The sequence below is a fragment of the Jaculus jaculus genome, chromosome 8 (assembly GCF_020740685.1).
Source record: "Jaculus jaculus isolate mJacJac1 chromosome 8, mJacJac1.mat.Y.cur, whole genome shotgun sequence".
Taxonomy (NCBI): Eukaryota; Metazoa; Chordata; class Mammalia; order Rodentia; family Dipodidae; genus Jaculus; species Jaculus jaculus.
The window spans coordinates 37,712,210-37,737,180 of record NC_059109.1 but is presented as its reverse complement, the minus strand read 5'-3'; the positions used below and the strand labels follow the sequence as shown (position 1 = coordinate 37,737,180).

Here is a 24,971-nt window from a genome sequence, read left to right as displayed (position 1 = left end):
TATTGCTGGTCAGACAATGGTTTCACTTTCCTGGCAGACTGGGAATGCCAGCCAAAAGAACTGGGGCAGTCTATGATTATACAGGTTCCTAATTCCCAGGCTTTGCTGACAGGACAGGAAAAGCAGTCCTAAATATTCCTTATTTTCTAGCTCTCCATCGTGTACACCTGAGCCAGTCACTAATTGTGTGAATTTACACATTGGTTTTTGTATGTTTGTTTGTTTTATCAAGGTAGAGTCTCACTGTAGTTCAGGCTGACCTGAAACTCACAGTGATTCTCCTACCTGTGTCTCCCAAGTACTAGGTCTAAAGGTGTGTGCCACCAGGCCCTGGTGACATTTTATTTTGCCAACCTGAAAATGGTGATTCAATGGATTTTTGTGAGTAGGAAGAAAATACATACATATCCATATATATATATATGTGTGTGTGTGTGTGTGTGTGTGTGTGTGTGTGTGTATGTATGTATCCAGTTAGCATATGGCTCATTAAAAGTCAATAATAACAGTATGAATGAAAATAAATTAATGAATTATATGGCCATTAAATGACACTGGAAAATTTTCACCTGAGATATAAATTAGCTACAAGTCTCCCAAAGTTCTCACTAACCGTTGTAGTTTTCTTCTAAGCCCGAGTTTGAAGGACAGTTTAGAGGAATGCTCGTGCAAGGGAAGCATGCAGTGCTCGCTTCCAGTGTCTTATTCCACTGCCCCCATATGCACTCTTGTATTTAGACAATTTGCCATGATTTCTGCCTCAGTCATGGTCATCGTAATAAGTAGAGCACATTTTAACCATTCAGTGAGCTCCATTTAGTTAAGAGATTAAATCCAGTTCAAAAATTCATGGACTGTTTGCTTCACTTAAATGAATCGGTGATTCACAGTTACTGATCAACCTGCTAATGCCACCATTCATAAATGGGAATGGGCCAACCCCTGCTGGCATAATGATCAGCTGGAGGAGGAATGGGGTGGGCACTGAGCAGCTGATGGTTCTCCTCATGTCTGGAGGGAGCCTTGAGATGACAGCACATAGGTAAGCTTAGCTCTACAACCGTGGCACCTCCCTGGGGGCCCTTTGGTGCCAGGGACTTACAGAGCCTCAGCTATCAAGGAACAATAAATTTTCTTTCAAAATATAAAACATAAATCAGTGTTTCCCAAACACTGAAAGGCAAGAAGAAACTAAATCCCCATAATAATGAAAAGAACCCTGTTAATTAAATCAGCAAGGTAGAGAGCTTCCCTCCCAGCACACGGCCCACTGAACAGTAGAAAACCTTAGAGACTGAAGCTGAAATCCAAGCTTTCTCTAGGTTGCAAGCCAGCATCCTGAGGGAATATTTAGACTTAAAAAAAAAAAAAATCTTAAGAACAAGACAAGTAAACATAACTTTGTTTTTTTTAGAAGTTGTACTTGGACAATGTTTATCTGGAAAGGGAGGTTTCAAAACATTGTAAACCAGGCTCAGTGTATTTGTGCCAACCCCGTATCAGATTTGTACCAGTCATGGGTACACGGGAGGCCACATTGCTGTGAACTGAGACACAAAAGCCAATGCACGGGCCCGCGTAGATCAAGGGGGAGCTGACTCATTGCCTCTCCTTGCTTGCTTGTTTCTACCTAGTCTGCTTCGTTTTATTTGCCTCTTAAACACCCTGGCTCAGAGAGTCTATAACAACTATCATTGACTTCACACATCTTTCTTCTGCCTTGCAAAGCCATTGATATAGATTTGTGGGATTTTTAATGCTTACTTAATTGGCTGGCCTTCTAAGAGAGTGAGCTCTTGCGATTGAGAAAAGCTGGGAAAGTGGAGGTTAAGGTTTCTTAGGAGTCTGTCTTATTTAGGAGTTGAGGGGCATGTCCAGTTTCTTTGCTCAAGCCCCTGACAGCACCTCCTATTGCCATCAGTGGGACCCCTCACAGGGATGAAGGATGGACCATATCAGTTCGGGCTTTTTGGCTCTTTTATTTGTGTTTTTGAGAGAGTCTCATCTAGCCCAAGCTGACCTCAATAGTCAAGATTGACCTTGGCTAGGGTGTGGCGGAACACTCCTTCAATCCCAGAATTCTGGGAGGCCAAGGTAGAAGGCCACCCTGAGACTTCATAGTGTATTCCAAGGTCAGCATGGGCTAGAGGGAGACCCTACCATGAAAAACAAAATGAAATAAACAAACAAACAAAAAAAGCTGTCCTTGAAGTCCTGCTTCTCTTGCTCTGGCCTCCTACGTGTTGGTGAGGTAGGCATGTACCACCACTCCACCACTCCTGGCTTGGGTTTTGCACTACAAGCTACTCAGAACCAAGTTATTTCAACCCATAATTCATTAGACTTTTCACAGGGTTTCCCTGCCAGAGGAAAAGCCTCAGAAAAGCACCTGTATCCAATCACAGAACCAGAGACCTCCCTTCTGAACCTGGCTGTGTTTGAAATTCCAAAAGCTACTCAACTCTCTCCTAGAATTCAACATGTAACTAATTTATCATGTGGTCACTAATGATGTGCTAGTTATGGCATAAGCACCATTGAAAATTACAGTATGCATGTTGCAGGACATATTGACTGCAGGTCGAAGTTCATTTGTAGGTCAGTTCACCTAAAACGTGGCCGTGTTTCCAAAATTCTGATGAGGGTTTCCTCATCACCTGTGTCCCTTTTGCCATTCCCGTTCACCAACATTCTTCAACCAATTCACAACTACTCACATATGCACCCAAAAAGACCCTGCTCCATGGTGAAGGTGGGAAGTGTCTCAAGACACAAATCCTTGGATGTAACTTCTGGGCAGTGGGTAACTGGATATTAAACCCAGAGCCTAACACATGCTAGCTGGGGCCCCTACCAGATGCATTCCCAGCCACGTTCTGTTTTCACTTGAGACTGGGTAGCCCAGGCTGGTCTTGAACTCTCTATGCAGTTAAGATAGACCTTGAACTCCTCCTGATCCTCCTACTTCTGCCTCCTAAGTGCTGGGATCACAGGCATGCATCACCATGTCTGATGTCAACCTACTTTTAATTTTTTTATTTTTGTACTTTTATTTTTATCCAACCCCCACCCCCACCTGCAAGGGCCCATGGTCCCTTCTAACCTTCCCCAAGGTCACTTGGGACCACAGGCCAGGCTCACTTCACCAGACACCAGGGTCCCTGCATGGGCAGCTCGGGCTGCATGTGCAGGGGCCAGTGTGGGTTGCTGGCACTTCAGGAAGCTCCCCAAGCCTGCTCCCTACCTGCCGCTGCATGGGACCTGCACAGCGCTGGGTGACCACCTTGCTAGGCCTTTGGGTGATGGTGTACATGGTGCACCCACCGCCCACAGTAGCCAAACCTAGCACTCGCCATGGGCTTCACTCTATGTTTTATTTTGAGACAGTTGTTCAAGCTGGTCTTGGGCTTTCTATCCTCCCACCTCAGCCTTCCTAGGAACTAGGTTACAGACAAACCTATGCAACAAGGCTCTGCTACCTTTCTTAAGGAAATAGTTACTTTAACATTTTGAAAAATAAAGCTCTATTCAGTGCTGGGGAGATGGAGCAGCAGTTAAAGGTGCTTGCTTGCAAAGCCTGCCAACCTGGTTTTGATTCATCAAGTGAATAAAAATCTATGTTGTATTCACTGGCATTATTAATGAATATCTTTCAAGCTGGGTATGGTAGCTCACTAATACCTATAATCCTGGCACTCAAGAGGCAGTAAGTTCAAGGCCAGCCTGGGGCTACAGAGTAAGTCTCGGGTAAACCTGGGCTATAGTGAAACCCTACCTCAAAAAAAAAAAAAGATGTTTAGTCACAGATCTATTTATATTCTTAGATTCTAAGGTATTAGTGGATGGGAGCAGTGTTTCAATAGACAATGCTGTTTTCTACAGCCAGGAGCTTCCATGAATTAAACAGAAAATATTAAACTAGATGTTGATTTTATGTAGCTCTAAACATGTATCTGGTTAAGTTTGCTTTAATTTTTATTTATTTTTTTAAAATATTTTTTTTGTTTATTTTTATTTATTTGAGAGTGACAGACAGATAAGAGGAAGAGAAAGAGAGAGAATGGGCGCTCCAGGGCTTCCAGCCACTGCAAAGGAACTCCAGACACGTGCGCCCCCTTGTGCATCTGGCTGATGGGACCTGGGGAATCTAGCCTCGAACCGGGGTCCTTAGACTTCATAGGCAAGTGCTTAACCACTAAGCCATCTCTCCAGTCCTAATTTTTATTTTTTAATGTAAGGACCTCAGCCACATGTGTGGATTAACTCGGGAGATCATCCAGCAACTATTCATTCAGCATCTGCCCCGAGCCACTTACTGCTCCAGTGTTTGCAGCCCAGTACGCCAGCACTTCATGGTCGCAGTAAACAGTTCATCTCAGAGATCCCAAACTTCATGGTTAGAATCAATATGAGAATGCGGTGTCACATACACTCAGGGTTAATTTGTATACCTATGTATGGCATGGCTATGATGTAGCTTTTCTTTTTTAAAAAATATTTATTTATTTATTTATTGAAGGAGAGGCAGAGGGAGTCAGAGAGAGGGAATGAATATTGGGTATGTCAGGGCTGCATGCCACTGCAAGCAAACTCCAGATGCATGCGCCACTTTGTGCATCTGGCTTTATGTGGGTACTGGGGAACTGAACCCCAGATCATCAGGTTTTGCCAACAAGCACCTTTAACCATGGAGCCTATCGAGCCATCTCTCCATCCCTGATGTAACATTTCATTTTTATGTGTGTAAGTTTTGGGGTGGTAGGCCAAAGGCAAGTGTGGCCAAGGGAACAAGTAACATAAAGATGGCCATGCCCCTCCAGGCGTGAGGGACCCCAGTCAAGATGCTACACCCCTCCAGGCTGAGAGAGTACTATCATTTTCTGTCACATTGCCATCACTTTGACAGCTTAGCACCTTTTCTGTAAGAATGGAAGTGGGAAAACAAAAACCCTTTTGCTTAGGAATTTTCAGAGACAAACAGGAAAGGGAAGAATGAAGTTTGCATTCACTTACATATTTCCATGCCACCAACGCAGGTATGCCCAGCTCGCCCCACCCCTCACCCAGGGGGCAATTGCAAATGCTTTGATGTTTCCCAGTTTCAAGAGCCCTGAGACTTTTCCCAGAACCAAGTTCAGTTGGCTTTCCATAGCTTGCCCATCCCTAACGGTGTTCAAAAGAGAAAGGAAAAGGGTCTCTGCTCCTTTTTGTCTCCTCCCTTTATTGTACAGTTTGCTTTGTTTGTTTGATTTTAAAACTGCCATTATGTGAAAGTGTTGCAAGTATAAATAATTGAGAAGATAAATCTGTGGGGAGAGCACTCTTGCTGCCTTTGTGCAAAGGCGGCTCATTACGGCTCTGAGCTGCAGCATTCCATAAGAGCAATTATGCCACATCCGTGTGTCAGGGATATTAACCAGGGGGAGCAGATAAGAGGTGGGGAAATAATTTTGTAACTGACTTAATTAAATTTATTTGGGTGTTTCAATAGTTCCCCTTGTGCCATTTACCTGACCACTCCATGGTTGCTGTGGCAGTGGCAGGAGTGTGGTGTGACATTTGTTTTTGACGTTCCTCCTCAATTTTGTGTGGACCTAAAATATTGGGGTTTAATTTCTACCCAAGGAGAGGTTGCCCATGAAAACGGAACCATAATTTGGTCATGAGGATTTATCAACCCCCCCCCAGCGCATATATAGTCAGTTAATATATGTTAATATGCAAAGTGAATAAAAGGTTAAATAAGTGGGTCAGGCTTCGAAAGAGTCCTGTTCTGCTTCCTTGTGTTTAAACGGAAGGAAAAACCCATAATGGTGCTTGCCTGAGTTTCACCCCCATCATTTTAAGAATTGCTTTGCCAATCCTTCACTGCAAATAGTAATTTTAAGTGGACCAAAACAGAGCTCGGGGTGTTTGCACTCCATAGTAATGATAGAGTAGCCATGCTCCCCAGAGTCAATAAGCCCAACAATTGAGTCATTTTTGCCTCCTGTGAGTGAATCACTACTGTTAGCCTGAATGACAGGATTGCTTATAGAACCAGAGCCCTTTACTGTGCTGACCTCATCCCGGGACATCAGGGTTCAGAGGGCAGGCAGGTGGTGTTTAACACAGTTATAAGTAAAAGCTGATTTTGTACTTGTAGGATCCATAAACAGGAAAGTGGAATTGATTGGAGAGTGGTGGGGCTGAGGAACATCGGCTGTCCACTGAAGAACATTACCCAAAGCAACATTTCTGCATGTCTTTCTTCCTTCCTCATTTCTTCATCCCAGTACCAAGTAGCATCCTTCCACATTGCTGCACACCTTCTCCCACCCAACACACGCACACACACGCATACACACATGCATGCACGCACTATCTATACTGACATGCAGAAGAACTGGAAAAGTCAGACAGATGGCCACAGCCCAATTACAAATCTGGTTAATGAAAATGCAAACATTGTTATGGGAAAAATATATACACACATATTCATATATACTGTAATATATCTTATGCTTGATTATTGTTGGGAGCTTTATTTGTACATTCATTTATTATTTACTTGTGTATTAGTGTACGTGTGTGTGTGTGTGTGTGTGTGTGTGTGTGTGTGTATACACATTGTTGTGTGAGTGAGGATGTGTGCCTGCCATGCTTGGGTTCAGGTCTTATAGAACAACTTTCCCATCAGTCCTTGCCTTATACCTCATTTGAGGCAGGGTCTCTGGACGTTTGCTGTTAACTTGTGAACTTTTAAGACATTCTCCTGTCTCTGCTTCTCAATGTGGGGGCACCTATGATTAAATAAGCCTGCCACAGCTTTCAGATTTTAGACTTTTTATGTGGGATCTGGGGATTGAATTCAGGTACTCAGAGCTGTGCAGTAACTGAACAATCTCCCCAGTGCTATTCTTCAGGCTTTTTTAAAATATGTATTTATTTATTTATTTGCTAGAAAAGAGGCAAAGAGAGAATGGGCACACCAGGACCTCTAGCCACTGCCAACAAATTCCAGATGCAAGCACCACTTTATGCATCTGGCTTTATGTGGCTACACGGGAATTAAACCCAAGCCAGCAGGCTTTGCAGGAAAGTGCCTGTAACCAATAAGCAATCTCCCCAGCTCTACTTTTGAGTTTTAGCAGTTATTTTGAAGCAAAAAATTTAGATATAGCAAAGTACCCAATGATAGTGTTTAAGAATTCTAGTGGATAGAAAATATAGGAAAAATAAGTACTGTAAAACAGGGCTAGAGAGACAGCTTAGCAGTTAAGTAACTTGCCTGCAAAGCCAAAGGGACTCAGGTTCATTTCCCCAGTACCCATGTAAGCCAGAAGTACAAGGTGGCACATGTGTCTGGAGTTTGTTGGTGGTGGCTAGGGGCCTTGGAACACCCATTCTCCCTCTCTACATATATGCCTCTTTCTCTCTCACAAATTCCCAAATAAATAATAAAGTAACAAAAATAATATTTTTAATATATTTTATTTATTTATTTGAGAGAGAGAAAGAGGCAGAGAGAGAGAGAGAGAGAGAGAGAATGGGCATGCCAGGGCCTCCAGCCACTGCAAACCAACTCTAGATGCATGCACCCCCTTGTGCATCTGGTTTACATGGGTCCTACAGAGTCAAACCAGGATCCTTTGGCTTTGCAGGCAAATAACTTAACGGCTAAGCCATACCTCCAGCTCCCAAAAGGAATAACTGTAAGACATTAGAAAACATTCTAACCTCAGTGAAGGTAGCTTTGAAATGGGAAAGTCCTAAGGAACCCATTTAGCCAGCAAATTTGGAGACCGGAAGTCTATGGCAGAGTCATGCTTTAAGCCTTATTAAGAACTAGAGTTAAGGCAGAGGTTAGATGTGAAACACAGCCCTAAAGGTGGCCCTGTGTATTGGAATATGACTTAGGGAAGTAGGAAGGTGAAAATCTTAATTTCAAGTTGATCAGTAGCTTTAACATTCAATTTGCATTAAGAATAGAATGCTACTTCAGTTTTCCCAAATGCCTTAAACCCTAATAGCCCTGAAGGTCCACCATTGTAGTCACCATTTTACTAAAGGCCATGATGGGACTTGAAGCAAAGAATGTTACTTTGATTTGTTGCTTTAGTGTCTGCCACCCCATAATATTTGACCTGTTACCCTGTTTTTTTGTTTTGTTGTTGTTGTTGTTGTTGTTGTTGTTTTGGTTTTTAGTTTTTTGAGGTAGGGTCTCACTTTGGTCCAAGCTGACCTGGAATTAACTATGCAGTCTTAGGGTGGCCTTGAATTCACAGCAATCCTCCTACCTCTGCCTCCAGAATGCTGGGATTAAAGGTGTGTGCTACCAACCCCGGCTTACCCTCATTTTTGAGAAATATTCATAGCCACTTATGTACCTCTGAGCACATTTGAGGGCCAACCTTACAATAAGTATAATGAGAAAATAATATTTTAAGAAAATTTCTGGAATGGAGAGATGGCTCATAGGTTAAAGGTACTAAAGGTACATGCTTACAAAGTTTGTCAGTCCTAGGTCAATTTCCCAGTACCCATATAAAACCAGATGCACAAAGTAGCACATGCATCTGGAGTTTGCTTGCAGTGGCAAGAGCCTTGGCCTGCACATCTCTCTCTCCCTCTCCCCCCCCCCTCTCTCTCTTCTCTGCTCCAAATAAATAAATAAAAATATTTTTAAGTGCTGGAGAGATGGCTTAGTGGTTAAGGCACTTGTCTGTGAAGCTAAAGGACCCAGGTTTGATTCTCTAGGACACATGTAAGCCAGATGCACAAGGTGGAATTCATTTGCAGCAGCTGGAGGCCCTAGCATGCTCATTCTGTCTCTCTCTCTCTCCTCCCCCACTTTCTGTTTCTCAAATAAATAAACAAAAATAAAGGAAATAAAATTTCTCCATCATAAATCTTCCTACTTTGTTCTCTGCCCTTCTCCCAGCTTACACCCCCTTGTATTACCTTCATGATCCCAGTGTTCAACCCGTCCTCCATTTCAGCATGTCATTCCCACGCTGTGGTCATGTCCTATGCCGTGTGTAGAACTCCCCAACCTGGAAGAGTCAGAGGCCCCATTGCTTCCAGGCCAAATCCTCCTCCCTCACCTGCACCCCAGATTTGCCTGGCTGGTCTGCTTTCCCGGTAGCAGTCCTTCTACTAGGCTTCCAGTCCTCATTTCTTTCCCAGTTGGAAGTTCACTAGGCCAGAATTATTTCTCCATTTTAGCTCTGCCCCACTCTGGGGCAATCATTTCACGAGCAATTCAGCTACACCTCCTGCAAAAGGAGGTCAAGAGACTCCCTAACTGCTGTTCTATTCACAATTTTAAAGTATTTCCTAGTGGAAGGAACCCTGTTTCCATCCACAGTTCAGTTAAGCATTCACCAAACATCTTGTTGAGGGTGGTCTATATGCCTGAGACATTGTCAGTAATCAAAAATTTAAATCTGTTCTCTATTAGTGAAAAACCCGAAACCTGAACATGTAAATGACGGTTGTAGTATTTGAATAAATCCTATGATGAGCAGATTAGCTGTGCTGCTACTGGCTGAGGCAATGCTTCTTAACCAGGTTAAACAGGGAAGTTACCTCAAAGAGATGTGCTCTGTAAGAATTTTGAAGAGCCTGGGGACCAGATGGCCATGAGAGAAATACTCCTGTGCAGAAGGAACAGTGTGGTCCTAGACAGTTAACATAGTAGCTACATAAACCTATGATTTGTGTCCATTGGTATATTTGGACATCACCTGACTCGCCCCCCCACACAAAGAACCCTGATAATTAAACCAATTACAATATTAAATTAAATTATTTTGTATTTATTTTTTATATTTTATTTATTTGCAGAGGGTGAAAGAAACACAGAGAAGGAGTGTACCAGGGCCTCTTGCCACTGCAAACAAACTCCAGATGCTTACACTACTTTGTGCATCTGGCTTTACACGGGTACTGGGGAGTCAAATCCAGATCATCAGGCTCTGCAAGAAAGTATCTTTAACCACCGAGCCATCTCCTCTGGCCAAGTTAAATTATTTTTATGGCTTTATGTGCATACTGGGAAATTGAACCCAGGTCCTTAGGCACTGCAGGCAAGTGCCTTAACTGCTAAGCCATCTCCTCAGACCCCTGAAATTATTTTTTAAATATTATATTTATTTATTTATGAGAGAGAAAAAGACAGATAGAGAAAAAGAGGGAATGGGCACTCCAGGGCCTCTGGCCACTGCATACGAACTCCAGACACAGGCGCCCCCTGTGCATCTGGCTTATATGGGTCCTAGGGAATTGAGCCCAGGTCCTTAGGCTTCACAGGCAAATGCCATAACCACTAAGCCATTTCCCCAGTCACCCCCCCCCCCGTTAAATTATTTTTAATAGAGGTTAAGGTTACTTACATATCCTGTAAAAATGAAGCCAATTCAAACACCATAATTTAAGTTTCTAAGAGCTAAGTCAATCTATACTAGGAAATTTTGTTAGGACGAATGAAATCTAAATTGCCCTCCAAATTCTTTCTGACTGCAATGCTGTACTTGCATCAGCACCCTCACGTGCAATGCAGAATCTAAGGTCCATGCCTTCCTTCCTCTCTACGAGGGGTGGGCAGGGGCTTTTGCCAAGTAACCCTCCATAGCAAAAATATTTAAGGATTAAAGCAGATGTGGCATAACTGCTAGTTTTCCAGGTCTCTTGTGGTTTATAAAAATATATTTTATGTCTTTTATGATTACGGGATGATATTAAAATTTTTGTGGCTAATAATACCCACATTGGAAAGACTGCATGTAATGTCTCTAGAGAAGACACTGAGAGTTACCTGGATGTCAAATCCAGGTAAAAGATGCTGAGTTTGCTTTTTAGAAGACAGTTGGGAAATTTCACTTAGAATTTGGTCTTTGATGTTTGAATACTATAATTGTGAGGACATTAATCCATATGCATATGAATAGACTTTTTTACATCCTGGCAAAGAATATTTATAATACTTTTAAAAGATTATTGCTAGATATATGGCTCCTACAATTATATTTTATTTAATGTGACTTTAAATCTTTGATCCCTGCCCCCCCCATTAAACCTTTACTAGATGCCAGAATAAACTAGTTACATGGCATTTGTTTAAATAGAATGGATATAAATAACATGTATGCATGCATGTATACATACAGACATACATACATATGATGCTTTATTTGCTGAAACTTTTATAATATTACTTGACTCTCTGTGTTTTAATCTTTTTTTTTTTTCGTATTTTGGGATAGAGCCACTCAAAAGTTTAACACCTAGGAGATTTCTCACTTATGGTTCCCTTTAAAAGTGCTAAAATCTCAGCCTCTCAAACAACAGACCAAGCTACAATTTAAAGAAAGCAGCAGTATTGATAAAGGGCCCCCAGAATGCCGCCACCTTTCCTGTGCGTCCTCAGCCACATCTTTTCTTTCAAGCCAGCAGGAGAAGTGAAAGGAAGATAAGAGCCTGGTCCATCCAAATACTCCTGGCATGCCAATCTCCTGAAATATCCCCTGCTGCTTCAGAAGCAGGGTCCCCCCCCCCAACACACACAACAAATGAAAGGGGCCAGGACATTCACATGCATAGCACCCTCCCTCCAAGTGGCTTTAGATTGCTAGTGCTGGGATGGTTTGGCCTGAGTTGAAGAATAGGAACTTGTGAACCATTTGTTTCCACACCATTTTGGGTGAAGTGCTATATTTTTCACCTTAAAAGCCCATTTAAAAAGAAAAATATGGTTTGAAAGAAGGACACAATTTGGAAGCCATCACACTTAATGGAGTCTCTTTTAAATGTAACACTTTGCCCCATCAATTCTTTTCTAAATTAGTTGTCACCACCTAGAGAAAACCTGTCCTTGATGATCGTGTGCTATTGCTTAAAAACACAATCAATAGTGTGTACATACCATACCTCCTATAACCCATCTTAAAAACTCTGATGAATGTCATTACTAAAATTACTCTTGCTAATTTTGGAAGGCAACACAAGTTGTGTCACAACACACAGGGTGACATGTATGTAATTGTCATCAGCTTCTAAATCTAGTCCCCCAAATTATCTCAGAGCTAAAAATGAGCAAACTATATTTCCTAGAAATAAGGCCATTGCCTTGGGGGATTTATTTACAGTAAGTTCTGCCAGCCATGCTTAGATGAAGGACTTTTATACCTAGAGGATATATGAAGAGGCAGTAATGTTTTGGAGGTTGCTACTGTAGTTCTGGAATATTCCACTAGAGAAAGATGAAGAGATGAGAGGGTTTGGGAGCCATGCCACTAAATGCTAGCTTTTCACTCTTCTTCTGTCCTTGTCTTGAGTGACCTACTATTTTTTCAGTCCCAAAATTCCACTGCCAACTCAAAGGTAATGTGTGGGAAACCACGTTTGCCTCACCCTACCACAACAAATAGGAATTTAAGAAATCAGTTTCCAATTCTCATTAACTGTGTACCATAACATAACAAATGTTTTGTGGATATGAGGAATAAAATTATCAAAATGAGAAACTCTCGGGCTGGAGAGATGGCTTAGCGGTTAAGCGCTTGCCTGTGAAGCCTAAGGACCCCGGTTCGAGGCTCAGTTCCCCAGGTCCCACGTTAGCCAGATGCACAAGGGGGTGCACGCATCTGGAGTTCATTTGCAGAGGCTGGAAGCCCTGGCGCGCCCATTCTCTCTCTCTCCCTCTGTCTGTCTTTCTCTCTGTGTCTGTCGCTCTCAAATAAATAAATAAATAACTTTAAAAAAAATGAGAAACTCTCAAAATTTGAAAATTTGTATTTTCAAATGTGTAGATCTGTTTCTATGGATTGTCCATCTATAGAGTTAGTATGATTACATAATTTCACTATATATTTCTGGCTTCCATTCTCTCATAAACTTGACTTAAGCTAACTATAGAATTAGAAGATTAATCAATTTTGACACATATACAGATGATTACGACCCTTAAAATAATTCATTCCAAGATTTTCAGGGTTGGAAAAGGATGAGCAAGTATAATGAAAGGTCTGTTTTGTTCCCGGCTTCCTAGTCACTCAGCCAGTCGCACTGGCATCTACTAATCTGGTTCTCAAATCATGGGGAAAGTAGGTGTCGGAGCCTTGTACGTTGACTGGCCGAAGGGCAATAGTGTAGAATCAAGGCAGAAATAAAGCTGAGAAAAACCTCCACTCCCTCTAGAACTCAGTAATGAGAGAAAAAGAGGGAATATGAGGATGTGTGGTCGAAAGCAAGTTTTTAGTGATTGGTTTTGGGTCTTCATGTCTAGTATTCCAGCTTCCGAATTATGTATAAATATGCTAAAATTGAGTCGAGTAGACTTGTGGTTTTTTCCTCACCCTTCTTCAGGAACATCAGTGGAAAGGCAGCCAGGTGTTAATGAGTTTGTCACTGGAAAAGCTTAGTAGCACACACACATGCTCACAAATACACATACATATGCATGCATACACACACACACACACACATGCAGTCACTGATGTTTCATAACCCTATGACTGTAAGCTTCACAATGATGTCTCAAGGTGGCACCGTGCCATGTGCACTTAGTTGATGGACATCTCAGACCTGGCATTACCCACTGAAAACAGGACCAGACATTAGCAACCAGTTTAATTCCTAGCAAGACCATGCACATGCTTATGCAGGTATGTTGGTGAGCTTTTTTCTTTTACAGGTTGTTCTGAGAGGCCCATGACTGTATAAATCAGTGGTAATGAAATCTCTGATATTGCATTTGCTAAGCCTTTCTGGATGTTAACTCAGCTTCTTAGTGATTGATATTATAGACAGTGGATAAACATTTTTGATGAATCTGTTTGCTCTCAGATTTAAAAAAAAAAAAAAAAGCAGCTAACCCTTTTTTCTCTTTGATTGAAAAAGTGTAATGCCATGGGAGAGTTCAAATGTGGTCATCACAGGTTAGTGGCACCAAAAATAGAAACTCACTTTGGGTAAAATTTTCTGTCAGGAAAAATGGAGCATTCCTTCTGAACTGAGGAACGTGGGGTTCATGTGAGCTTGCTTGTAGATGGTTGCTGCAATAAGGCTTCTTTCATACAGGTGTGTTTACGCCCCAGGCTTGCTGGCCACAGTCCATTCCATTTACAGAAGCTGAATTAAACAATAACTACCACACTGCGAAAAAGGGGGAGGGGGAGGGGAGGGGAAAGGTGAGCGTCAAAGGAGATGCCTGAGAGCTGTGTCAGGGCCAAGAAAAACCCTGTTGCAGTTGTCAGAGCTTGTTGATGTTGCTGGGTACGGCACTTTTTTTTTTCTCCTGGATTTTGTGGTTCTGCCTTAGGAAAGAAAGTAAAATAGAACGGAAGAACAAAGTCCTACTCTATAAATCAGCAGCTGCTCCTTGCCAGATCAAAGGAGTGACATTTTTGCTCCTGGACTACTTGTCCACTTGAGGGCTTGACAGGCAGCTAACAGCTGGCCCGCTTGACTGTATGGGAGAATCAGCCCATATCGTCTTCGAAGCAGATGACAAGCTAATCAGAGACGTATCCATAGCACAAGGCATATGTGTGCACCTTGTCTCCTTAAACATCTCTAATACATAATTGCTAAGCAGCTTGGTGCATTTTTTTGTGTGTTTTGGGTTGAGTTTTTTTGGCAAGTTAATTCTTAAGTGGCTTCCATTGAGAAGTTGGATCCAGAATTAATGCTTCAATCAAAGACGATCATGAAAACTAAAAAAAATTACTAGATTTGTTGGGATCTTGTCCTCTTAGAGTGTATTAGCACATGCTTGGAACATAATGAGCACTGGCTAAGAATGTATGTAACTGATTATCCAGGGGCTGGTCGGGTTTCAAAGCCCAGCCAGGCTGTGGCGTTCAGAGGGATGAACAGGAACCGGGAACTGGCTGTGTGGAAAATGTGCACTCCTTCCTTGTACACCGGTAGAGTTGAGTAGTTACAGATCAATCTTCCATGTCTGCACAAAGTAGTGTTCAGAACCACAGTAAGGTGCGCAGGTATCCAAAGCTGGAATGTTAATGTCAGTAGTAAAACTTCCAAAGTAAATCACTGTCTAGTTGATTCCCATCTGTGATAAATCATAAACAGGATGAGGTAAGACACTGCAGCCTGCATCTACTGACTTAGTATTTTATCTTTAAGAGGATAGGTCCTAAATGTGAATAGCTAAAGAAGTCTGAGTGTTTTCTCCTCCCTTGCTTTAAAGCAGCTTTGGAAGATCACTTTTATAGCATGTGATGAATAGGCACATATGAATAATCCGATAGCACTCTGTAAGAGTAACTGTGTTGCAAATCATAAACTGCTGGGATGTTTGTTACACAACACCGGGTGTGATTACACTCATGGAATTGTGTTGATTGCTGTTCGTTATTAAAAATAAGAAAAAAGAAGATGAAGAAAAAGAAAAGAAAAGAAGGAAGGAAGGAAAGAAGGAAGGAAGGAGGGAAGAAAGAGGACTGGAGAGTGACTTGGCAGTTAAGGCATTTGCCAGCAAAACCAAGGGGTTCAGGTTTGATACCCATGTAAAGCCAAATGCACAATGTGGCACGTGCTTCTGGAGTTTGTTTGCAGTGGCTAGCCACCCTGGAGAGTCCATTCTCTCTCTGTCTGTTTCTGTATCTCTCTCAAATAAATAAATACAACATTTATTTAAATAAAGAACTAAAGGAAGGGCTGGAGAGATGGCTTAGTGGTTAAGGCATTGGCCTGCAAAGCCAAAGGATCCCGGTTCAATTCTGCAGTACCCATGTAAACCAGATGCACAAGGTGGCGCATGCGTCTGGTGTTCATTTGCAGTGGCTAGAGGCACTGGTGTTCCCATTCTCTCTCCCTCTCTCTCTCTCTTTCTCTCTCTCTCAAATAGATAAATAAAAATAAAATATTTAGAAAAAAATAGAAAAAGGCTGGGAAAATGGCTCAACAGTCAAAGGAACTTGCTTACAATGTCAATTGCCTGAGTTTGATTCCCAAAGTGGCATCTGGAGTTCATTTGCAGCAGTGTCAAGAGACCTTAGCATGCACACTCACAGTCATTCATACACATGTGCAAATAAATAAATAAATAATTTTTTGAGGTAGGGTCTCACTCTATCCCAGGCTGACATGAAAGTCACTCTGTAGTCCCAGACTGGCCTCCAACTCACAGAAGTCCTCCTACCTCTGCCTCTCAAGTGTTGTGATTAAAGGCAAGTGCCACCATGCCTAGCTAAATAAATATTTTTAAATTTATTTATTTATTTATTTGAAAGAGAGAAAGAGACAGCGAGAGATACAGAGAGAAAGAATGGGCATGCCAGGGCCTTTAGCCACTGCAAAGGAACTCCAGATGCATATGCTATCTTGTGTATCTGGGGAATTGAACCTTGCTCCTTAAGCTTTGCAGACAAGTGCCTGGACCCCTAAGCCATGTCCACAGCCCCAAATATTTTTTAAAAAGAAATGTAAGAAAGATTTCTCTAAATACTTTTATTTAAAACAAAATGGCAATTGACCTTTAATAGTTCTTTCAGTTACAAAACATCATATTCACTATTGAAGCTTAAACAGTACAGTCATATAGAAAAGAGCAAAAATGTTACCACCCTTATCACTCCATTCCTGACACCCTCTGATGACAGCATCTACAAAAACATCTTATTGGCCCAGCTTCTCCTTTAGGGGATACAAATGGAGGAAAATGCATTAAATGCTTAGAAATTGTTTGTTACCCAAGGCAAGTGATTAACACTGTTTAGATCTGAGATACCCAAAAAGAATAGTGTGTACATTTTTGCAACTAAGAGTCACAGTGAAAACTTCTTTGCAACTTTCAATTCTTAGAGTACAAAAATTTGGGGTTTGATCTATAGCTAGGCTGCCAAGCTTAAATGTGCAAGATCACCTTGGGGGGGGGGTGCTTTTCAAATGCAGATTCAAGTACTGTGGTGTAAACCTGGGGAAGATTATGTTCCTGCATTTCTGACAAACTGGGGATGATATAGGAGCCAGTGGTTTGGGAAACACAGAGTGGGAAGATCTAGAAAGCCACTAAGGGCATTTGATAACAAACTAGCTCAGTGCTACCCACACCACCTTCCGGCAGGCACCTAAAGTGCCCTGCATGGCATCACATACTTGCCTTGAGCTCTGACCTCCAGAAAGACCCCTGCCATGTTGACCCACTTATAGGAGCAAAATCTACTATTATCCCGCTATCGATTCAGTGTGGATATTTTCCATAGTCGCTTATCTATTCTTACTTATTATCTGTAAGAGAAGAGATTTTTGTAGGAGCACTCATTATGTGCATTTTGACTTAAAGCTAACATTTAAGGAGTCCTTACTAGAAGCCAGGTGTGTGCCAAGATTCTTTCACCCAATATCTCCCTCAATATTGCAAACAATCCTAGCTTAGTTATTTTCACAAATTGTAGATGGGAAACAAGCTGAACCTGAGGAAGGTTTTGAGTAGTGTTGCCCCAAGTCACACAGCAAGTACAGGGCAAGGGAACACAAGCCCACCAACTTTCTAGGCAAAAGTCTGGAATATGGGACAATAGCTTGTGCTCAAAGTAAGATAGTACCTAAGTCTTTGTAACTTTAAGTAAGACTTAGATAAAAGTGTGGACACTGAAGGCACACAGTGGAAAGTCATCAATGATAAGCATCAGCTATTGATAACATTGCCCAGGGCTTCTCCTGTCAGCAGGAACACTCTCTCTCAAGGCATATTCATAAAGCAACAAACTGTTTGTGCTTCCACAATAATGTCTGTTTTCATGTCATAAACTTATGTACATCTATTTCATATATTTTTACAGGTATAGGCAAATATAATATTCTGTCCAATTATAAATGAAGCTGTAGCTCAGGGAAATTCGTTAGGATCTGTGATTGTCTTCTCTTCTGAAGTTATGTGTGAATCTTCTTCTGTCATCTGATTTTGCCCATGGTTGTTTGTGAGAGAAGATCCAGTGTCTGGACACCAGTGACAAACTTATATTTGCAAGGTGCCTCAATCATTCATGTGTCCAAGTGCATGTCCAACAGTATTGACCTTGCCTACCTCACTGATTTGACTGGTTTTTTTAATGTTATGAACAAAAATCTATTTATTCACTACCATGGCACAGAAAAGGACAGTTGTTTTTTTTTTTTTTTCAAATTAAGAAAAAATTGGGTTAGAGAGATGGCTTACTGGTTAAGGCGTCTGTCTGAGAAGCCTACGGACTCAGGTTCGATTCCCTAGGACCCATGTAAGCCAGATGCACATGTGACACATGCATCTGGAGTTCGTTTACAGTGGCTGGAGGCCCAGGTGCACCCATTCTCTCTCTTTCTTTCTCAAATAAACAAATAAAAATATTTTTTTTAAAAAAAGAAAAATAATGATACTTGGTAACTGACTTGCTAGCATTGATGCCTCATTGTTTGAAATGCCAACCAGAAGTAGGATCTGTGGGTAAACCCACTAGCTGAAAGTCTCAAGGCCATGCACAGTGAGAAGCCGGAGCCTTTCCATGTTTAACTGGTTCACTGTCACTCAGCTACCTGTGACACCTATTCCAAACTGGTCTGATCCCGCGGCAGTTGTTCAGCACCCTGCTTGATGAAACCACTCCACACAAGAGCTTCTAATCCAGCCGTTCTCAGTCCTTCCTCAGAGTATTGGGGGCTGGCAGTGGTCCAGGTGACTTCAGGGAGACCTGCTCTTTCTAACAGGAGGAATGCTGCTGAAAAGAAGGGAGAGCAGGTGTGGCCTGAAGTCAGTGAACCAGAAAGAAGGGATTTATCAGCCATTTAAAAGGGAGGGGCGAACCAACCAGCAATCAAGAATGACACCTGAGTCTCCTCCTATCAACCTCAACTATGCTTGGGAGTGAAAAGTCTTTATAAGAAAATTCAGTGGTCATATTTCAGTTGCAGAGAACCAGGCAATGCTGAAAAACTTGGCTTGTCCTTGGGTGGTGGAGGGAGGTCTTCAGGAGGCCTCTCCAGCAAGTCAGCTGAGATTCCAGTAGCTAAAGCATATTTCCTTTAATCTCTTGCCTTTTTATTTCTGAGTTGACTTAGGAAGGCCTTATAATTCTAGGAAAGTGATTGAATTTATTTCTATAATTAAGTTATTTTTAAGCTACCAGTCTTAGTATATAATTTTTAAGGATCAGACATACCAAAGCATTTTCTATTTAGAGAAGTAAATGGTCTTAGTAGATACTCTCCTGAGCTTTTGTGTGAACCTGGGTACTAACTTGTGCTCAATACAAATCAATGGACTAGTACACTTTAGGGAACAACTTCCCTCAGGAGTCACTAATGGAATTATCTGTAGCCCTTAAAAAAAAAGTCACAATGAGGCTAATGAAGTTTTTTCTGAGGGAAATCTGGATAAGGCACTAGTCTTATTAGCATATTTTCCAGGCAAGTTGTACAAAACTCAGAATGTTTTAAAGAACTGTTTAATATCAAAGAAGACTTTATAACTTAGGGTTAATTTGATTATAATAGTAGAGAGGTATATTATGTGTCTGAAACTTCAGAAATCATTCTGGGATGACATTAAAACGTAGAGAAGTATTTTTTTCAATATCAGATACAGATGAAAAACCTTTGGATTGGAAATAACTTGTGGGGGTTTTCATTAAAGTTGGGTGCAGCTTGCTACATTTTGGTTAGTTGGATGTCTTCAGCAATTTTTCAAATGTTTTGGGTTTGGCAAAGTCCAAAATGTTTTTTGCCAAGACCCTCTTTCCCCCTCATTTTTTAAACCCGTGTGAAATGCAAGGATAACTTAATCCATATGTGTCTGATTCATTTACACTTAACTCATCAAAATGTTATTTTGTAAGACCCACTTAATATCCAAGAAACCTTTTGAGCCTTTCTGAGACAAGTCCTTTGTCTCTGAACCAGCAAGTTGCATTTTTCCATATGAATGGAGCTCAAACCTTGCAAGATTAAAAATGAGTTAGTTGGTTTTCAACTTAGTCTTCAGTTTTTAAGAGTAACCAATACCAGATATTTTGTTTACTATCTGCTTAAAGGAAAAGGTCAACCTTAAAATATAGATTAGAGAAAAGTGGAATGAATTCATGTTAAGTCATTTTAGGGAAAGGCTATATATGGAACCTTCTTTTGAAGGATATTAAAAAAAAATCATTCCTAATTAGACTTATTTTAATCTGTAATTTAAATTGCTATTTTATATTTATTGGTGTATTTTCCAAGGTTCAGTCTGTAGGTCAACAGTATGGAGAAAGCACAACATTGTAACTTTTTGTTTTGTTTTGTATTTTGACCTGAAATTCACTATGTAGTCTCAGGGTGGCCTGGAACTCACAGCGATGGATCCTCCTACCTCTGCCTCCCAAGTGCTGGGATTAAAGGTGTGTGCCACAACACCTGGCTTTTATTTATTTGTTTACATATTTTTGGTTTTTCTAGGCAAGGTCTCACTCTAGCCCATGCTGACCTGGAATTCACTATGTAGTCTCAAGATGGCCTCGAACTCACGGCACTCCTCCTACCTCTGCCTCTGGAGTGCTGGGATTAAAGACATGTGCCACCATACCCGGCTTGTAATTTCATTTTTTAAGATGCAAATTTTCTTACAGTGACCTCATTATTAATTTTAACAATAACATCTACACTGTTAATAAAACATACCAGGATTAGGGCAGTTGACCATTGGCAGGAGTTATATATAAAGAGACTTCTGAAACAAAATTGGGGCCCATATGTTTTTAAAGCTCTGTGTGATTTGAAAGAATGTGCTGGAATTATGAATCTGGCAAGAAAAATCATGATGGATGAAAAATATTGTTTGAGAACAAAAATACAGGGAGGCGCATTGAAGTCCATCTGAAGAAAGCAAAATCTCTATGACTTTGTCAGAGGCTCCAGGGCAAACCTTCTAAGGAAAAGTGGGCAGAGAAAGGCCATTGCCACAGCTGCTCGCGAGCACCCAAGTCCATGCCATGGTAACTAGTGGCAAACGCAATACTAGAGTGGCATTTCCAAGTTCAGCACTTCTATAAAGACCTGCTAGCCCACAGAATGCTTTCTTTAAATGTTCTGTGTGGCCCCCATTGAACAACCTTTTGAGAGGACCCCGTTTTTTACTAATGTAAACATTCTGATGAGTATCCAAAGAAATGACCTTTGCGTGACCCTCTAACCTTCCCAGTAATTACTTGTTTGAAGACAGTGTAGAGTTCTCCTGCTGAGAACTAAGAACCATGATGCATTGCAGCTCTGTGAGTCCCGGAGTGTGGGGGGAATGGGAGAGAAAGGCATAAATAAGGGAACAAACTCCAGATGTAAATAATAAAGGAGTAAATGAGTAAAACTCAAAAGGGGAAAAAACAGCAATTCGTTTTACCTAAAGGGTTGGTGTACAATAAAAAAGCCACCACACCACAGGATTAGTAGCACATTAAAAGAGGAGCTGCCTGGCCATGTGTGTTCTGCATCAGAAACTTCAAGGAAGAGAAAGAGAGAGAGAGATTGAGAAAGGGAGAGAGAGAACCCTGAGCATCTTCTGTTGGTCTTAACCTGAGCCCATAAAAAGAGTTCCTGGGGTGGAAATTCAAGGTCAGGCCTCCGTGGTCACAGTCACAGCAGTGGGGAATGCAGAGATAATGGAGCCCTTTTTCAGCTTTGAGGGTTACTTCTAGAAGTCTTTGTGACCCATTCAGATATTCCTCAGCAGCCCTTCAGGTGACAGGAGGGAATAAATACACCATTTTTTCTTCTCATTTTGTTTCCATCTCTACTGACTGTCACTTCTCCCCCAGGCCGAGGGGGCAGGACATTTCTGACAACTGAGACATCCTTTTTCTTAAGTAATGAAGAAGTTGATTGTTTTGCAAACATACTGGCAGGCCATATGCAAAGGAGTCCTTTGGTTTGCTTGTGACTATTATTCCTCAGCCTGATTGTATTCCCAGCAGAGTGCCCATGGGCGGGAGGCCTGTGAGGACTGACCTCTTCCCAGTGACTTCAACTTCCTAAAAAACGTACAGCTGCTGCACTGGAGATTTCTGGCTGGTTCCAGTTCCTACCTGTAGCCTTGTGTCGATGCACTAATCATTATGTCCTCCTGTACTTCAGACTCAAAAGTAGAAATGATACCCCAAAATCTTATCAATAGGCATGTGTTAAAGAAACAGCTAGCTGTAAGCTCCCTGGAGCACAACCCTCCCCCCACTGAGATGCAAGCCCAGTGAATCCCTTCACCTAAGTCCACAAGTGTGGCGGACACATCATTAACAGCACAGGGACCAGAGGTAACTTGCAAATGGTAGAAAATTGTTTTGTTTTTATTAAATTTGGAGAAATAAAGGAGATTTCTTATCATCTTACTCTGTTTGTACATGAATATTTGATGGGCATTATTAAACATTAAAGTAACATGAAGTAGGTACTTGTTTTTGGATTTTCAACAAAATTAGATCCAGGTTTCTGAGACCAAATAACTGCTTCTCCTTTTCAGTCCCGCTTCAGCCGCCACCTGATTTGAGAAGGTTGCTGCGGCTCTAATATCAACCATGTGTACCTGAGGCTCTGGCCTTCCAGTAGGTTGAAAGGTGGCTGGGTTTATGGTTGACAGTTACCTTATCTGCTGCCCTGGGTGTCCCAGCTTTGGCTGCAGGGGCCGCCCCCAGCTGGCACTGACCTCTGAATGACCCCTAACTTTACAGGCTTAAGCTGCAGGAGTTGCCGAAGAGCAGAAGTCTTTCTGGCCAGCACTTATTACTGCTGCGTTGGTGATAAAACTTCAGACAGTCTAATTGATGGCTGCGCTGACCTAACAATGCCTTGTGAAAGGAGAGTGCCAGGGACTAGGCTCCATTGATGGCCAGCTGCAAGGGGAGCTGACTCTGCTGGGACAGGGAGTCCAGAGAATGGGGAAAATCTTCCAGCCTGTGAGCTTTGAGTCAGGTTCCTACTTGTTTTAGAGGCAGAGCAACAAGCAGAACTGAGGAGTGTTCTCCTGGTGAACCGGGTGCCCCCCCCCCCTCAGGGGCAGTAGCAAGGTGGCTTGGAGTTGGCCATGCAGTGATGAGGGAGGTGACCCAGTCAGTGGGGTTTGAACATTGAAGGACAAAATTGTCAATGCTGTGTTGTCCACAGCATCCATGCAAAGCTGCTCCCAGGATACAGGAGGCTGAGGTTGGTGACTGCGTTCCTCTCTTCTGTTTCAGGTTTATTAACGCCAGGAGGAGAATAGTACAGCCCATGATTGACCAGTCAAATCGAGCAGGCAAGTGCTAACACATATCTGTATCCACATCCTACAGGTGTGAATTCTCCTCAAGTTCTACTTCAAGTGTCGGCTCTCATCACCTGGTAAATAAGTGCTTCCACCGGGCATTCTGGGAGAATTTTTTTTTTAAGTCCCCAGAATTCCACTCTAGGAAGCAACTTCACTAATTGGTGCTAATTGGAGATTTCCCACCCTGACACTACTGAAACTGCTTTGTATGTTCTTTCTGAGTTGGTAATTGGGCACAAGCATGAGTGCCACAAGCAGTCTCTTTGAATGTGAGCTCAGGAATTCCCCTGGCTTGCCTGTGTGCAGTCATTAGCACACTCTCATTTGCTTCTTACCCACAACTCCTTGGTGTAAGGTTCGGTTCTGCTTCTGGAGCATCCACAGTTCAAGGCAGAGTGTCCATTCATTTGCGTTGACTATTCGTAATATCCTATGAAAGTCTGACATGCTATACTTCCAGCAGTATTTTTTTTTAATTAAAAGATTATTTCCTTGGTTTAGAACACCTCACATTCCATCCCACTAAAAGACATGTGGGGTTTCCTCATAGTGTCTTTTGGTTTCTTTAAAATAGTTATTTTCCGACCCTATCAGAGCCATCCCCAGGCACTCCTCCTAGAGAGGTGCTGCCTTCATTTGCCAAGGCTTGTGGTCTTTGAAAAAAAAAAAAAAAAAAAAGGTTTATGGGGGGGGGGAGAAAGAAAACATGATTTTCCTTGTGGTGATGACTGTTTCGCTCACTAGGGTGTTGGTTGACCTTGATGGAGATTCTAACTGTAGGCTCCATTAAAGAATTTTTGAACAATACTCATCCTTTAGCAAAATTTATTCAATAGCACCATTACTGTTAGCCAGGAGGCCAGTTGCAAAAGAATAGAAAACAACCAAAATACCTCTGTGGTGACCAAAGAGACAAATATTCAAGAGAGTCTATTTTACTTTATTGTGTTCAAATTTCAAATTTCATTAAGCCCTTAGTGATGAGGGCTCACAAAACCCTATGAATGTCCTGTGTAATATTTGTACATCATATACCCCTTGGTTCTCCAACTTTCCCCATTATCAAGGGGTCAGGAACCCACAGAGGCCGGTCCCCCATTATCCTGCTCTCCCAGACCTTTCTGAAAGCTCATCACACTTCTTAGCTCATCCCTGAAAGCAAATTTGCAAAGCCACAGCGCCATGTTTGAAGCCCCCACAACATTGTTGCTGTATCGTTACCTTGCTGCAGCGGGAACAATTGCTGATGGTTTGGTGTGTCTTTTCTTCTTTCTCGTCTGTGTCCTCGAATGACTCCAACCAGGTTTTCTTCTTGATCCTTCAGTGAGCCAAGGAGCAGCATATAGCCCAGAGGGTCAGCCCATGGGAAGCTTTGTGTTGGATGGTCAGCAACACATGGGGATCCGGCCTGCAGGTAGGTTGGCTCTGGGCATCTCTGGGAAGTGGCACCTTCTCCACCAGCCTTTTCCATTCACTCTGCTCCCCCACTCTCAGGGTGGACTGAACATTTGCCTGCTGCCTGTTCTGCTTGCATCCTTTATCGTGGGTGGGGGAGAAACGTCCTCATTAAAAAAAAAAAAAAAGTAAAGGTTTTACAACAGTTACCATTTTACTCTGCCCATACACATCCTTTTTCTTTTTCTTTTTTTTTTTTTTCTTTTGAAAACAAGACAGTTAAGTGAAAAGGAATCTGAGTTTCCTCCTATTTTTTTTGCCATCAATTATT

At 41.9% G+C, this 24,971-nt stretch overlaps 1 protein-coding gene across 8 annotated transcripts in view; it reads left to right on the top strand.

The window, feature by feature from the left end:
- The window catches only part of Meis2 (Meis homeobox 2), a 228,408-nt gene that overhangs the window by 199,936 nt on the left and 3,501 nt on the right, over positions 1–24,971 (top strand). For 4 of the 8 annotated variants that reach the window (XM_004668193.2, XM_045156332.1, XM_004668195.2 and 1 more), the window contains exons 10-11: positions 23,175–23,233; positions 24,570–24,659. In XM_004668193.2, coding sequence (XP_004668250.1) covers positions 23,175–23,233; positions 24,570–24,659 — 149 coding nt within the window. Of the gene's footprint in view, positions 1–23,174; positions 23,234–24,548; positions 24,660–24,971 lie in introns of all 8 variants that reach the window. The other 4 variants (XM_004668192.2, XM_045156331.1, XM_004668194.3 and 1 more) reach the window with 1 other exon arrangement.